This window comes from Boleophthalmus pectinirostris, unplaced genomic scaffold (assembly GCF_026225935.1).
Source record: "Boleophthalmus pectinirostris isolate CB_2022bp ecotype Guang Dong unplaced genomic scaffold, ASM2622593v1 HiC_scaffold_3, whole genome shotgun sequence".
NCBI lineage: Eukaryota > Metazoa > Chordata > Actinopteri > Gobiiformes > Gobiidae > Boleophthalmus > Boleophthalmus pectinirostris.
Window position 1 is genome coordinate 31,219,203 of NW_026571299.1, and position 17,788 is coordinate 31,236,990.

General features: G+C 34.8%; 1 protein-coding gene across 3 annotated transcripts in view; it reads left to right on the plus strand.

The window, feature by feature from the left end:
* Nucleotides 1-17,507, plus strand: part of pparg (peroxisome proliferator-activated receptor gamma) — a 50,581-nt gene extending 33,074 nt beyond the window's left edge. For all 3 annotated transcript variants that reach the window (XM_055160089.1, XM_020933906.2, XM_055160090.1), the window contains 5 exons: nucleotides 8,670-8,869; nucleotides 10,414-10,528; nucleotides 11,347-11,531; nucleotides 12,158-12,401; nucleotides 14,560-17,507. In XM_055160089.1, the coding sequence (XP_055016064.1) occupies nucleotides 8,670-8,869; nucleotides 10,414-10,528; nucleotides 11,347-11,531; nucleotides 12,158-12,401; nucleotides 14,560-14,807 (992 nt within the window). In that variant the 3' untranslated portion in view covers nucleotides 14,808-17,507. The remainder of the gene's footprint in view (nucleotides 1-8,669; nucleotides 8,870-10,413; nucleotides 10,529-11,346; nucleotides 11,532-12,157; nucleotides 12,402-14,559) is intronic.
* The last annotated feature ends 281 nt before the right edge of the window (nucleotides 17,508-17,788 follow it).

Consider the following 17,788-nt stretch of genomic DNA (forward strand, 5'->3'; position numbering starts at 1 on the left):
AGTTTACTTTTGCTTTAATGCCTACATTACCTTACTATGTACTCCTGTAGCCTATAGCTTTAATAATGATTGGTGGCTTAGTGGTTATAAAAGCTGGTATTAACAATAAAGAGGCTAGTATAGCTGACCTTTCAAAGAATCTGTTTAATTGTAATACTTATATATTTGCCCGAAGATTGTCAAAAGTATTCACAATCATAAGTACTGATACTGGAAAAAATATCACATAACTGGATAATATCTGACTTTGAGTTTTATCAGGACAAATGTAAGACCACATGGTATAATAAACATTTATTTTGTGTTGAAAATCACAATATTGTCTAAAATGAGCTTTTCAAATGAGAGTATCATTAATATCAAATTTGACTTTGAAATTTTGTATTGTGACAACACTAATATGACCTTAATATCTGAAAAAAGACTGTAGTACAAAATCACATATAGGTTATAGAAAATGGGTTTGAAATACATGCCCTTTAGACACCGAAAATGAAGTATTGTGTATTTAGTGCAGTATTCTGTGAAACTGGCACATTAGCCTCTTAAGCGCCTCCGTTTTGGTCTTGAAGGCGTTTTGAAGTTCCATATGTTCAGAAATACCCCGTACATTTAGACCAGTTTCGTCTCATGTGGTGGTCACTGTCTCAACCTTTGGTCATGTTTCAGTTCCCATTAAGACAAAATGGTGGTCGAAGGGTAGAACTAGTTTCTCAAGAAAAAATAGTAAGTAGGGTACAAAAAAGCTGCTATGGTTTTAACCTGGAACACATTTTCACACGCGATTCTTAAACAATAAAAATACCGCTTCAAAAGACTTTAAAACGTTTAAACTTTTAAAACACAATTAGTTGCGTCATATTGCGGATACAAAAAAATTACATTCCTAAGAAGACTTCAGACTCTTTTTTTATGTCATGCAAAACATTTAAATGGTTAAAATTGTGAGAAAAATATCAACAATTGTAATAACTAAACTCAATACCAGACCAAGTTACATGTGAGATATGTGGAGGCGAGTCCACTTACTCTAGCGTCATTTTTTAGTGCATTTGTGCGCAATAAAACACTTGTAATTGAATAAATGATCAGTGTGTATAAATATGTATAATGCCATACTACATTCCAGACGAAGCAATAACCACCCCATGTAGACACACATGTAGACCCTCCAACAGAAAAGTGACACAGTACACCTTTAAATAAAAAGCCTCCACGGGCTTGTTTGCTTGCCCAGTGGCCGCTCACACACCTGTCTGCCCTGCTGAATGCCGAGCTCCAGCTGTGTGTGGGAGTGCTGGTTCTGCCTCATTTGTAAAGCCCTGAATCTCTGGTTAGTTTGGCTGCTTGGGGCGTGGTCACTCAGTTTAAATAAGAGATTGTTTCTAAAGTATACCTCCACTAGTGAGACAATACAACAGCGAGTTTGATGTAAAAATAAATGACCCAGCCCAAGTCCAATACATGCTTTAATATTGTTGGTATTTATAATAGAGCTGACCAAGCAGTATGTCACTGACGCTCGTAACACGTGAGCTCTGGATATCAAAGTGATCAACTTTTGGTAATTTAAAAACAAAACTTCATTTTTGAGTGTTGTAGGCAGTTTGTCTTTGCTGTACACTTGTTGCCTAACCAGCCGGAACCAGACGCTTTGACAAAACTTTACAAAGACAAGTGGATATTGAGCTGTATCCTGTTTCAAATCAAACTATTATTTATCTCATGTATAAGAAGTTGTATATTTTGATCTGAGTGTGTTAAAATTTTTGAAAGGAGATGTCTTCCGCATTTTAGAGACATTCAATATAAATTAGCAGCTGTGGTTGGATTGGTTCTTGACACTGTATTTTCCAGTTCTAGACTGGCTGATCAGGCAGTACTTGTAGGCCTGTCACGATAACAAATGAAGTACACGTTGAAGTACTATATATTGTTGAAAATATAGACTACAAGATCATATTGAATGCTATAATACCACTGACACGATCATCCTACAGCAAGATTTCACCCTCAAAAAACATTCTAAATCATGAACATGCTGCAATAAATAAATTAAATACTTGAGAGTCATAGAAGTTATTTATTTTATTCTCTAGAGCTTAAATCTTATTGTAGTCCAGAAAGAAATGCACAAAGTTTCCCACTAGTACAAAGAAAATGTACCACGATAAATATTGAACCCCAAAAATAGTAGTTTCATGTGTCATGTATTGAATGATGAAAGTCGATTATCGTGACTACTACTCTACTCCATTCTTCTCCATCCTCAGTTTTCAGAATTTTTATATCAAATTTAACCTGTTTTCTGTCATTTTCATCACGATGATAAATCCTGCCCATGTAACGTTTGATCACATACTATCAGAACTCGACAACCCATAGTCTGTTTATTTTATTGAACTTTAATTATACAGTATATATCTATTAAATTTGAATGCAGATTGAATGAAAAAGTACCATCATTTAAGTTTTATTATTTTGTAAATCCATACTAAAGTTGATCCATGAGTAATGTTGTTGTGGTACTAATTGTGAATATCAAAATAAATCCATCCTAACATGTGGCATCTTACTGTATATTTTTTGCCGTCTCTTGTAAAGGAAAGTGTAGGTGTGTACACTTTACCCATGCAGTGCTATAAGCAAGACAACAAGGAAAATAGGTCACATTTTAGAGTCCATACCTTTCACTTTCAACCAAACTTTAAACATTCAGACTTCAAAGCTTTTCCTGAATACTCTTGAATACCCACATATTAAGTAACAAATGATTAACAATTGTACATAAGCCAAGCATTTTATTTATTTTAGCATTCAGATTTTAAATATTGCAATTTTCCATGCCTACTCCTGCTTACACACTAGTAAACATTTATATGTCCATGCTCCTACAATGACAGACATGATAAACACCAAACCAAACTTTACACATTCTAATTTAAACGCCCCATATTACAGCATTTTCTGATCTATTATACTTTTGTTTCCAAAACACTCTGCTCCACCTTGTGATGTCAGTAAGGTACAATACAAGTGCTTCACTGTGTTTTTAAAGTGAAGTTCACTAGAATAATTTAGTTCGTTTCAACTCTAGATTTGCCAATCTCTACTGAACAAAAGGTAAAAGGTAGCCATGAAAACTACCACTACCACTACCACAACATGACATCACAAGGTGGAACAGAGGATTTTGAGCTTTGGAGATGAGGACAGACTAATCATATATGCATGACTCAGACATGTGTCAGTGGAAAAAAACACAACTGCAGGTATGTTTTTGATGAGGTAACAACATTCTAACATTGCTTAAAGCTCACAAGAGTCAAATTTGCTTAATACAGGACCTTTAAAACGTTTTAATGCTTAGAAACTTTGATTATTTCTTTGTACTGTAATAAGTGATTGACAGCCGGTGATAAACATTTAACCCAATATTTACAACACTTTCAAATATAGTTTTCAACCAGTTTAAACCATTCAAATTTAAAACATCATATTTTTTCCCCAACTACTCTTAAATACCCTTAAAGATTAAAAAGATGAGTGTTTGAGTGGCTCAATTATCAGGTCAAACATCAGCAAAGAGAAAAATCTGAGCCACTCCTACTACGTTAAAAAATACTTTAATGTGAAAATGAGACTATGAAGGCTGCTAGTACCATTTTCACATTAAAGGGCTTTTTAATGTAACCGGAGAGTCTCAGACTTTTCTCTTTGTTACTCCTGAATACCCATTTATAAACTTGGATTATTTGTGTATGTTTGTGTAATAGATGACTGACAAATGTTACATTTTACTAAGCTTTTTGCTTTCAGACTTAAAACAATGCAGTCTTCAGACTATTGCATATTTGCTAGTAAACTTTCACAATTTCTATGTACTTGAGTAATTAATGATTGACAGTTGTTGAAAACATTTAACTGAACTTTACACATTCAAAATTAAAATAGTTTAATTTTTACATGACTACTCTTGCATACCCACTGTGTAATTAATGGAAAAAACATAGTATTTTACTTTAAACATTGAAACTTGAATTTTTCTTGAACACCTGCTTATAAACTTTTTTTTTATAAAAACTGATAAGTAATTAGCAGGTGTTGATAAAACTAACATTTCAGTATTGTATAGTAACGTATAATTTGCATTGGCTTTGCTTTCAAATAAATAAACATAAATATGTTTATAATTTTTCCTAACTACTCCTGAACACCTGCTTATAAGCGTTGATGCTTCCTGTGTGCTTATGTAATAGATGATTGACAGTTGCTGACAGTTGCTAGTAAACCTCTTAAACACTTAAACCTTTTGTTTATACATTCAAATATCATTTTTAACCAATTTTTAGCATTCAAATTTTAAATATTATAACTTTTTTCTGACTTCACTGGCATACTTGTTTATGAGCTTTTATGATTTCTGCGCTTGTGTGATAGATGACTGACAGTCGCTGATTAACAAAACATTTAAAAACGTTTTTCAAACTATTTTTTAGCTTTCAAATTTAAAACATCTTAACTTTTCCCTGACTCCTCCACTCCGGCATACTGGTTTGTAAACTCTGATGCTTTGTGTGAGCTTGTGTAATGATTGACAGTTGCTGGTACTTGGCCCTGTACAGTCTGAGAGCTGCTGTGTCATTGCAGTTGAAGCCGTGCCAGTTTCATTCATTTGTTTAAGGTGTACATTTATCTCTGCCATGGCTCTTGCACAATCACACACACGCTACAGCAAACATGCACTCGGCGGCTGCTGCTCCAGGCCTCCGTGAAAAGGAGAATTAATGACTTTCAACTCCTACTCAACTATTTAACCGTTTTACCGCGCCATGACGTCAAATCTTCTGAGTTTGAGTTAGATTTTTATAAGTGTGTTTCTTTGTTGTGAATGAAGTAAAGGCATGTCCTGTCAAGTTATGTTAAATGAAAATGATCCAATAGCTTTTGTTTTATTTAGAAATAGTAATGTTTTTTTGTTGAATTTGTTCTGTAATTACACGCAATAGACCACTCTGGCAACACTGTAGTACACCACAATAATGAATATAAGAATCCACATCGAAGACTTAATCTTGATTTAAGATTAAAATGAAAATGTAATGATAATAAATGAAAGCCCATACCTGTTTTTTATTTTTCTTCTAGTTCACTATCAGCAGCATGATATTTTCTACAAGTAACAATCAGATTGAGATTTTTCTTTGTAATTTTTTAGGACAATAAAATGCAAAATAAAACAGTATAATAACAGAAAACATAATTACCTGAAATATGACGGCTGTTTCTCTGTCATGGTGCAGTTTTAGAGTGAGAAGGACTGAGTAAGTTGAGAGTTCAAACTAATCCATTTTCTCACTCATGGGTTAAATTCGGGTATAGGGCCCTGTTTCACTACGTTGGTTTCACTATAAAATAAGATACATTTTCTTACCACAGCTAAATGACATTTAAATCTGTGAGAAATGTCATAAAATTTGTCAGATCTTGTAAAGACTAATAAAGAATAATAGTAAAGATGACATGAGTCAGACAATCTATTTTTTTAAAATGAAATCAATCAGATAATCTAGTGGTAAATTAATTAGTCAAATAATCTGTTAGTAAAAATGAAACTAGTGAAATAATCTGTTAGTAAAAATAAATTTAGTCAAATAATCTGTTAGTAAAAGTGAAACTAGTGAAATAATCTGTTAGTAAAAATAATTTTAGTCAAATAATCTGTTAGTAAAAGTGAAACTAGTGAAATAATCTGTTAGTAAAAATAATTTTAGTCAAATAATCTGTTAGTAAAAATGAAACTAGTGAAATAATCTGTTAGTAAAAATAATTTTAGTCAAATAATCTGTTAGTAAAAGTGAAACTAGTGAAATAATCTGTTAGTAAAAATAATTTTAGTCAAATAATCTGTTAGTAAAAGTGAAACTAGTGAAATAATCTGTTAGTAAAAATAATTTTAGTCAAATAATCTGTTAGTAAAAGTGAAACTAGTGAAATAATCTGTTAGTAAAAATAATTTTAGTCAAATAATCTGTTAGTAAAATGAAATTAGTCAAATAATCTATTGGTAAAAATTAAATTAGTCAAATAATCTATTAGTAAAAACTTAATTAGACAGATAATCTATTAGTAAAGGTGAAATTAATCAAATAATATATTAGTAAAAATGAAATTAGTCAAATATTCTGTTAGTAAAAATGAAATTAGTCAAATAATCTGTTAGTAAAAATGAAATTAGTCATAATCTATCTGTAAACATGAAATTAGTCAAATAATCTATTAGTAAAGATTAAATTAGTCAAATAATCTGTTAGTAAAAATTAAATTAGTCACATAATCTATCTGTAAACATGAAATTAGTCAAATAATCTATTAGTAAAGATTAAATTAGTCAAATAATCTGTTAGTAAAAATTTAATTAGTCACATAATCTATCTGTAAACATGAAATTAGTCAAATAATCTATTAGTAAAAATGAAATTAGACAGATAATCTGAGAGTAAAGGTGAAATTAGTTAAATAATCTATTGGTAAAGATGTAAGAAATTAGTTTTTGGTTACCCCTTGCCTCTACTTCTTTTTCTACTGCTGCTATAATTGTTATCTTTACTACTTAATATAACTCATTTTGCAAGAGATAAAACGTGTTTACTACAGATATTCCAAATGTTTATGATTTTGTGCCCATAACAGGGTGAAAACTTATGTAATGGTTAGTGTGAGTCTTGTTATACACACTGATAGGAGCTGGGAGAGTTGTTTGAAATTATAGGCCAAGAAAATTGCCCCTTGTCTAGTGTTGGCAGTGATACTCGCAGACATAGTTAATAATAATTGTCAAGAGCAAATTAAAGTTATAAAAATCTCATTGGACGCAACTTTATAGTCTCTGACAGGAGCAGAGCAGACGTCAGGTGCATCTGATTCATCAATCCAATCTGATGGTGAAAGTGAGTCTTATATGGTAGGGTTATACTTATCCTTATTTGGGCTTAATTTGACCTCACTTTATCCCTTATGTGGAACTGATTTGGCCTTGTTCTAGTTCTTGTCTAGTCCTGGTTTAGTACAGGATTAGTTTGGAGTTAATGATGGTGAATATTAGAGCTGGGTATCATTAAGAAGTTGCCAATACGATACATACCTCGATACATAGACCACAATACGATACATATCTTGATACAGTGAGCTTTTGATTCGATATGTTACATTTCAAATCAATTCGATACAGTTCAATACAAAATAAAGGCTAAATCGTGGCTGCGATACTAAAAGCCTTTATTAAACCACTTCTTGTGCCAAGTGAATATTAAACACACCCATTTTAATAATCAAAACTGTGAAAATGTAAAATATGTTGTATAAACAAGTTTGTTTCCACTAAACAAGCAACAAAACTCTAGCACTGTAACAAAATAATTTTGTAAAATTTACCAAAAAATACTCTTTGCGATATATTGATACAGCAGGCCACAATATCGATACAGTATTATCACAATAATTTATACGACTGATACGATATATCGATATTTCAATATTTTTGCACACCCCTAGATAGGGCTTTGAAATTATAATCAAATCTGAATTGATATTCAGTAATTTCTAATTGTCAATAAAAAAACAGTGATTGAAAGTCTGTATGACAATATGACCTTCAATCTAATATCATGGTTGATAATATACTATGAAAAACAATTGTGATTTGTTTATATATCCAGCGCTAGGTGAACGCACTAGTGTGAGCGCACTGTGAACTCCTGATATAGGTCACTGTTGTTGTTTGTTGGTATTAGATTCCAAACATATTTTGATAATGACTTCATGGTGGCAACACCTGTTTATCTCCATAGTGATAGACAAATTTAATGCCATACTGCTTATTTTTCTTTTTATCAACCCAGGTAGTTACTGGTTTTGCTCCTTCTCCAATTTACTTTTCATTGTGCCTCTGTTTCACTGAGCTGGAAAATCTGCCTTTTGCTATGCACCTCCATGGTCCTGGAATCATTTACAGAAAGATTTTCAGTTGGAATCTATGGTGTCACTTGATAAGTTTTAAAAAGTTGTAAAAAGTGGTGTGACCAAGTATGTTTTTCTTGAGAGATTCAGATCACACAAAAACTACACAGCTTTTCTGCTGTTGTGTGTTTAAATCTATCTAATGGACTGAACATCTGCAGTCTTTCAAGTACCTTTCAAACTAGTTTTACCAATGTAGCTGAAAACAAGTAACATATAAATCCATAGTTAGTGGAGTTGAACAGCAGTGATCTCATACTTCCAGGTCTTAATTCTAACCTTTTACGTTATTATTATGTCATTTGGCAGACTTTGTCCTTTCCCAGTGCTCTGTAAATGTTATTTCTTTAAAACATTTGATTGTACTTAAAATAATACATGTGTCTTGGTTTCATCTAGCAAAGTGTTTGAGACAATTAGACTTGACGATTTATTTAGTGTTTACCATTGTAATATCCTGGCCTATAAATAAGAATAGATGTGATCTTTGGTGAATGTTACTCTCATTGATTTTGTTTAGTGAGAGAGAGAAATTTTGTCCCTAATAAGTTTTATTGTTGGTCTTTATTTGTTTAGATCCCTGATATACTCCAGCTAACATCTCCACAGCACTTTTTTGATTGTAAATATATTTCCTTCTGTTTTTCAAGCGATCCGATTTGGCCGGATGCCCCAGGCGGAGAAGGAGAAGTTGTTGGCTGAGTTTTCGTCAGACGTGGAGCTTTTACATCCAGAGGCGGCAGATCTCCGAGCTTTGTCACGACATCTGTACGAAGCATATCTCAAATACTTCCCCCTCACCAAGGCCAAGGCCAGGGCCATCCTCTCCGGAAAGACTGGGGACAACGTGGTGAGATACAGTCTACAATATGTATTCAGAACACACTAATGCACTTAAATCAATTTGATGAGAACTAACATTTTGTGTTAGAAAGCTCATAAACTAACAAAGTTCAGCATTGAACAGATCTATCTTGCATTTATTTAATTACAGTTTTTTTTTTATTTGTCACATACACAAACACACCCAGTCCACCTACCATCCAGCGATATAAACACTTATAGTAAATACATTAAATACATAGAAGAGGAGAGTTAGGAGTGGCTAATGCCTGGTTTAACTACTGCTTTATAAAAAAAACGTAGACACAAAATGAGGTTAGAAACTTGTGTAGGCGGTAAGGCTGTGGCCGACTAAAGATGTTCTTGGTAAACTAAAGACATGTTGATTAGTCGACTAAAAAGGACCAAGGCAAAAATAACTAAATAACTAAACTGCTAAAGAACAGTGCATGCTAATAGTGTTTTAAAGGAACTGATTTTTTTCATTTTAAATTTTTTCCATCCTTGCCCCATATTAATATTCTTTGGTTTGTTGATTGGAAATGTAGAATTGTCTCTAAAATGTAGCTGAAATCTGCTGCTCGTGCCTGGATCTGGAGTCAGAACGGTTCAAGGCTGCTCTGTATCTCTTTGTGTTTTGTTTTGACTGTCTGTCTGAGGGAGGCCTGTGTTATTCACTAAACTACTTCAAACAGGGAGTCAATGAGTGCAGCTTAGTCCAATATTTACATTTTTCACACTTAGGACCTTGAAATTCACTCATGTGTGGTCGACTTAAATTTGAGTGTTTGCGTTCGCTGTATAACTTATGTCACTATAAAATGTCAGGGTCTATAGGGATGTGCTTCATTTGTCTATTTAAATTCCGTTTCATTTACACAAGTTCTTTTACATTTTAGAATCAGATCGGTAAGCTTTATAGGTGCACTATGTAACTTTTCTGGTGGGGGGTCTGCTGAGCAACTACTTGTCTCTATTGAGATTATATTGCTTTGCTTGTCATATTCCACAGTAAGGCATTCAGTCGTACATGTATGCAATAACAGGCAAGTTTATTGCTTAAACTAGTGGAAAAACATGATCACCAGTCCATTGTCCTGGTGGCGTCACTCGCTTGTCTCTTTGGGGATAGATGAGTCTGTGGAAACACCGAAAAAGTTCCATAGTGCACTTTTATTGTTGTCTCATAATTTAACAGGTGATCACTGCTACTGCTTTACATTGAATACAATGTTGGTTAAAAACAAGATAAAAATAAAAATTGCACATTTCACTTTTTACAGCAATCGGACAAATCCTTGGTAGTCGCAGAATTGTGCAATCTTTTTTCAAGTTTGCACAAGCCTTTTTTACCTCTCAAGCTTCATTTAACATTTTTGTTTAAGTTGCCAATAAATTCTCCAAGGTGTGTTGTGTTTGCTTTGACAAAATTGATGAATGAACCACAGTTAAAACAGTGTTTACATGCAGCTGACTTGAATGGACAGGACCTCAATTACGTCAGCTTGATTACGTAATGTCTCCTGTCTATCTTGTGTTTTCTTGTCACAGCCTTTTGTCATCCATGATATGAAGTCTTTATTAGAAGGAGAGCAGTTAATCAACCTCCAAGTACCAACCCTGGATCAGCAGCCACAGACCTCCATAAATACTAATGGATTCAGTGGTCAGTAAGATTTCTGTCTTCCGTCCTCTATAACTGTAACTCTATAACTATAACCTTAACTATGTCCATAAATCTCACATAAGTCTTCTATCTGGCAACTCTCATTTTTTTGTTGAAAAGTTAGTTTCTGTGGAAAACAATCACAGACATCTGACAAGAAGAGCACTAGGTGGGGATCTTAAACTTCCTCGCCCAAAGACAAACATACTGAAGTCAGCAGTGCTGTATAAAGCCATATTTCATTGGCATCAGCTCCCCTGCTCTGCACTCACGATTGAAGTTAAATATACACTCAAGGAGATGCTGGCTATCAAATTACTGCAGATGACCTCAGGAAGACTAGCAGCCCTTATATGGGCAGCTAATGGGGATCCTTATAAAACAATAAAACAATAATGTCTAACCTCAGTATACTCTATATATATTCCCTGTCACTCCTCTTGTGTTGTTCCAATCATAAAATTTTGATATGGCAAACTTTTTTGACAATGAGATGTAACAATGTGTGGTTTTATTGTACTAATATAGGTGAAACTATTCTTAAATTTATCAGTCAGTGTAAAATTTTTAGTATTTTTTTCTCCAATATTGATTCTTGTTGTGCTTCTTGTGAATATTTTTAACTCTCCTGTGCAAAACAAAAAACAAAAACAACATTCAACAATAATGGCATCACTACTGTTCATTGGTTTAGGACTCATGAACAATTCATGTTCCCAAACAACACCATAGCAATTAAAGAATACAATTACAGAATATCATATAATGTGGTAAAAGTAAGTTGAACCAAAGGCATTAAAGAACTTTTTTGATTCCAGGGCTGACAGGTACCCCCCTGTCAGATTACAGTAGTGTCCCTAGTGTCATTGGGGCCATGTGCATGGACACAGCAGAGATGAGATTCTTCCACAGCTGTCAGTCCAGGTCGGCCGAGGCTGTGAGGGAAGTGACAGAGTTCGCAAAAAGCATCCCAGGATTCGTCGACCTGGACCTCAATGACCAGGTGAGGAGCCTATTTTAAATAACAGAATATGTCACTGTGAGTGTTCCTTTTGTGATTGACTGGTTGATAGATAGAAAAGAAGGGAGCAAATACTTCCTGGTTGAATGTACATTTCTTCATCATCAGTATTTATTCTTTATTGGCTAGTAGTAAACTACTACCAATAACAGGCTAGTGTTAACTGACTAACTACCAGTATGGACTTTGTACATCAACATGTCAGGACTGCAGGTGAAAAACAGCAAGTTACTTACACACAAATGGCACAAATATATTTCCTCTTTTGTGTTGGTCAGTGTTTATATGTACATTGACACAGATATAAATTAAAATAACTGACAAATAATAGTTAAATAATTTGATAATAATTTTAATTTCCATATTTAAAGCTGTACATTTAGTCAGACATAATTAAGGATAGTGGAAAAAAACATTCTCATCACTTGAGAGATATTTTGGGTTGACTGCACAATGTTTGTTCTCATACATATTCTCATACACATATTTTCCGATCTAATCCAATATGCATAACACACTTTTTATACAAGACAGTTTCCAAAGTGGTCCATATAGAAGCAATCTTAAAAACTAACATCTAGATATATTTGTATTTGATTTTGTCTTAGGTGACGTTGCTGAAATATGGCGTGATCGAGGTGCTGATCATCATGATGGCTCCTCTGATGAACAAAGACGGGACCCTGATTTCGTATGGACACATTTTCATGACGCGAGAATTCCTGAAGAGCCTGAGAAAGCCCTTCTGTCACATGATGGAGCCCAAGTTTGAGTTCTCCGTCAAGTTTAACATGTTAGAGCTGGATGACAGCGATATGGCCCTCTTCCTCGCTGTCATCATCCTCAGCGGAGGTGGGTACAGGTCAGGGAAACATGTAAATGTAAATAGTATTTATAAACTCTAAATTGAAATATCAGATAATTCTCAAGAAATCTCAAATTGTTCTTTAAAAATCTATACTCTGTTCCTGACACAAATCTCTGTTTTTTGTATTTATTTTTTTAAGAATTTGTATGTATATATGCAATAAATGTAAAGAAAAAAAAGCTCAGGGAAACATGAATACGGCTGCACAATATGTTATACAGTTAGGGGTGGGTAGGGTTGCCAAAACATTTACTCCAATAAAAATACAGTTACTTCAAAATAATATTATAAATAATAGTCCAAGAAATGTTTCAAGTAAGAGTGAAAAGTATTTTGGAAATCCTCTCAAGTAATTGTAAGAGTTCTCTATCTAGATTTAACATATGGTTTATAATTGGAAGCCAAAGCACTATTGCTTAACCATTTACCCAAACCATAGATTAGACTTTGGATGTTTTAATGCTTCCTGTCTGTGTATGAGCTTGCGTCTCCACAAACCTGACTCTAATTGGGCCTGGTGGAAGAGCTCCACCGGCTTGTCTCTATATGGTTATAGTTTCTGGTTTAGTAAAATGTTCTCAAGTATGGTTTTGAAGTTAAAAGTATTACAGGACAGACCACAAAAATTGAAAAAAAAAAAAATTAATAATCATATCTGGAAGAGCATTTTATACTGTCAACATAAAGCCAATTACTCGTCTCTTCTTATCATGCTAACACAAATAATTTTGTAATTACCAGTAACATAAACCTTTTAGTAGTAGATGCATTAGTGAAATTAACTCAGTCAAAGTGTCTGTTTGTCTTAAATTATGATGTAAATGGCTTATCACACTCTTTAACATATTGGTCATAATTTATTGTTACTATACTGATAAGTTTCTTAGCACTCAGTTTCTATTGAGTGTTTAATCAATCACAGAAGCATAGAGGCTTCTTGCACGCGATGGCCAGCCTTGACTCAGTTATCAGGGTCATCTGACAGCAGTAGAGTATCATCTTTTCTTCAAATAACCAATTGTATCCTGTCTCATTTAATACGCAATTAATTTCGCATTGGTATAGGATTTATAAGTGGTCTTTCTTGATATTATATAAAGCTCCAAATGCCTAGTCATGTTGATTAAAGTGTAGTCAAAGTGCAGCCTTGACCCAGGCAGGAGAGATGTCGGACATTGAGGTGGATTATTAACGTAATTGATGAGATTAAGGCCATAACAAGAGATAAGTGATCTTCTACAAACAGCAACATTTACATTTGGAGGTTACACCATAAAAAAGAATGGACTCAGTGTCAACACATACATTGTCACTCACCGCACTGATTGGTTTGTTTTCTTTGAGAAATCTTATGTCTATTTATACTACTATATACTGATGACATAAGACTCATCGAGGTACAAAGTTGTATTTGACAACTTTAGTACACATTGGGCACTGCTCTTTTATAAAGTTGTAGGGAAAGAGGACTGTAGTATTGCCATAGATCGGGCTGGTTCAAGCTATACAACTACTTGTTGTGATTGTATAGTCAAACTTATTTTAAATCCACCTATCTGATTGATTCACCATATTGACCACCAGTCTGCATTGGTCTGCTAAACCCATATTGTTAAAACGCTATTTTAAACATATTCAGGTGCATTTAAGGTTGAGAGTACAATGAAATAACTGCTAAACTAATATATGAATCATTTACATTTCAGGTTTGTAGGTGTTTAAACTGTAAGTTAGGCAGGTTTTATACTTAATAAGAGTGCAGAAAGAATATATAATTCTGTACAATACATTATTGCTAAAATAATTATCCATGGGTTTCAGAATGATGACAAGTTAATTGACATAGTAATTAACAATTAAACTAAATGGTCAATAATTCTTGTATTGTGAATATCTAGGCGTGTCTGCATGTATGTACAGCTATGTGAGAAAACAAAACATCTATTATGTTGACTTTTACCATGTAGCTGTAAATATTGTATACCTGTAACTACTGTCATAAGATCAAAATCAATCAATCAGTCAATTCTCAAAATGGCACCATATAATAGGAAGCTGAAACCAGCCATACACTAAGCAATATTAGTCAGACAGTGTAATTACTGTTGTTATTATAGTATTTCCACTGTTATTTTCCTGCAGACCGGCCGGGCCTGTTGAACGTGAAGCCCATAGAACAGCTACAGGAGACAGTGCTGCATTCTCTGGAGCTGCAGCTCAAAATGAACCACCCCGAGTCCCTGCAGCTGTTTGCCAAACTGCTCCAGAAGATGACTGACCTGCGCCAGATCGTCACCGACCACGTGCACCTCATCCAGCTCCTCAAGAAGAGCGAGGTGGACATGTGTCTGCATCCTCTGCTCCAGGAGATAATGAAGGACCTCTACTAGAGTCTTTGGCTGCGTTCACACACATTAAAGTGCACGGTGTAACTTTTCTAGTTGGGGATCTGCCATCTGCTGTCACCATAAAAATGTTTTTAATTTGCCTTGACTGTTCCACGGTATAGCATTAAAGTTATTTTTCATCTTGTATGTAAAGAATACCTTGAAAAACATGCATTCCTACTGTGAGCAATAGTGAATTCGCTTTTTTTTTCTGCCCCACTTGACCTGAAGAAATGACTCGACCCTACCCAAATCCGCACATATTAAAACAAATGTGTCGTATCTGGAGGGGTGTGCCTTGCGAATGCGCAGTTTTGTTTGCGTAACTTGTTAAATCAGTCTTCATTTTACTATTTACACTCAAGTGCACTGTTAAGGACCTGTTTGAAATGGCCTACGCACTCACAGGATATAGTAGTCACAGATGTAAGTAAGTTTTTTATTTGTATAGTGCTTTTCACAAACATATGTCACAAAGATGTTTTTACACAGAATTATTAATTCACTCCACACGTGGTGGTAAGCTACTATTGAAGCCACAGCTGCGCTGGGGCAGACTGACGGAAGCAAGGCTGCCAATCTGCTCCATCAGCCCCTCTGACCACTGCCATCTCTCATGCACACACCAGTTTTATACGAGGCAATGTGGGTGAAGTGCCTTACCTAAGGACACAACAACAGTTTTTTCAACTGGCACCCCACTAGAAGCTTTTAGTGGAGTTTGGGATTAAAGCACCTGGATCGTGGAGCATGGACCCTACCTGACGCAGCATGTGCATGCTGAGAATGTCTGCGTCCAGGAGAGGAGCTTTGTTTTCGCACCGTGTTGGTGTGTGTGATTCGTGCTTCATTCACTCTGGAGTATTGTTTGTGTAGTTTTAATGCGTAACTATAAAACTGTTCATAACATGCCAGCTCCGTGTTCACAGGAGACCATGCACCTTTTGGCGTCTCTCTCTGTTTTCATTTGGCGTTCATTGTATAAAGATTAAAGGTGTCCTCTTTGTGCAGGTAACACATGCAAACACGAAAACTCTATGCCCTCATTTGTTCATCAGAGCTACAGAACATGATTTAGATGAGGCTATGATGGGACCTGACCTACCTGCACCCACTTTACTTCTTCTTTTTGAGCCTGCCCCACCCCGCGGGACCCACGGGACCCATGGGTTACAGGTCGACCTGCACATCAGTTGTAAGCAGGGTCCCCTCTCCATCATCTGTAACTTCACTTGGTTGTGCCATTTGCTTGTGTCTGCGGAGGTAGTTATAATCAGTGTCATACTGTGGAACGTACTATAAAAGGCACTAATATCCATTTGGGGACAGCAGGTTTCTGTAACCAGAAAAGTTACATAGTGCACCTGTGCAAATTGGGTCTAAACTGGGACTTAACCTGGAAATAAACCTGGACTAGATCATGACTAAACCACAGCTAGAACCTAGAACAAGTCCAAAACAAGTCAACATCAAGACTAACAAACCAGGACTAGTGTGAACGCAGCTTTTTTCTAACATACTGTAAGTGCGATGGACATGTTTTTAAAATGGGACCAAAAGGGAGGAGATCCGACTGACATCTTGACTGAAGTAAATTGAATGAAAGGGATTAAAGGAGGCATCAAATCAGTGACTTCAAGTGCAACATTGAACAACAAGTACATTACCATCGGTGTGTTACATACTTTTGATAAACTGCAACTTTTATATTCCCTTAATGCCATGTTTGCTTGTGGGTTTTCGAAAAGAAAACCGAGAAAGGATTTTTTACTTACTTTACTCAGCCAGTACCTTATGGGGGTGGCAACTGTGTATTGGTTAAGGAATAAAAAACAAATGTTGGTTGATGCCCATTACAATTACATACTGCTATTGTGTCCTCGTGCAAGACACTGGACCCCCCCCCCCCCCTTATTAATCTGGTTACGACCAGAAGGGCATTTTACAAAAAAAAAAATCTGCCAAATCACTATGCAACTGTGTTGTTTTTAATTTTTTTATATTCCTGTGGCAAAAAAAAAAAAAAGCAACTTGGTGTGATTTTGTTATAGGGAGTACACAAAAGATTTAAAAATTTAAGTGTAAGCAAGCCATCCCTTACAAATAACTACCAGGTTTGTCACAGTATTTAACAATATTTTGCTTGAAAACCATCACTATTTTGTTCATGTTGTTCTAATTACTACATCTATGCAACTGGTTTGGAGTCTAATAAAGACATGGGGCTTTTTGATTGGTTGTTCCAAAAAGGTGAAAAATCATGACTTTGCTTTAACTGTGAATATTAGACGCACATGGCCGTGTGTGTTGTCTAAGCAGCTTGTGTCTACTGTATGTTGCGTTACAAGTGTCATAGAGAAACATTATATTCGATGTGCCTTATTTGAACCCGGTGCACTGAATGGCAGCAGAGACAGTTTATCACATAATCTGCTCCCATAACTATCTGATCATAGCATATTTCTGAGTCACCTAAAACTGTGAGACGCACATTACTGTAACATGTTATAAGCCATATTGTGCCTTGTGAAGAATCTTATATTGTACACATATCAGGTATAATGTTATATTTTGTATAGATAATCATAACAAAGCATTTAAAGATTATAAAGTGTTTGCTTAATCTATTTTATGTGACAAAAAGGGATTACTCAAATGCAATTGTATGGATAACTTGTGTTGTAAATAAAATATTTTCTAACATTTTGTCTTATTCTTGAAGTATGCATGAAGCGTGCATTTGTTGGAGCATATAAATCTCTGGAAAATCAGTATAGATTAAACCAGTATAAACTTACATTCAATAGTAGAAGTCATAATAATGTTGATACTCTAGTATATGTACAGGCCATGTTTCATGAGTTGCAGAGGCTGCACTAGCACTCATTAATGATTGGCTGCTGGTGCTAGAGTTTAGGCAGAGAGGATTCAAATCAAGGAGTGTCCTTTTATCTTTAAACAAACTGGATATAGACCTTGGAACT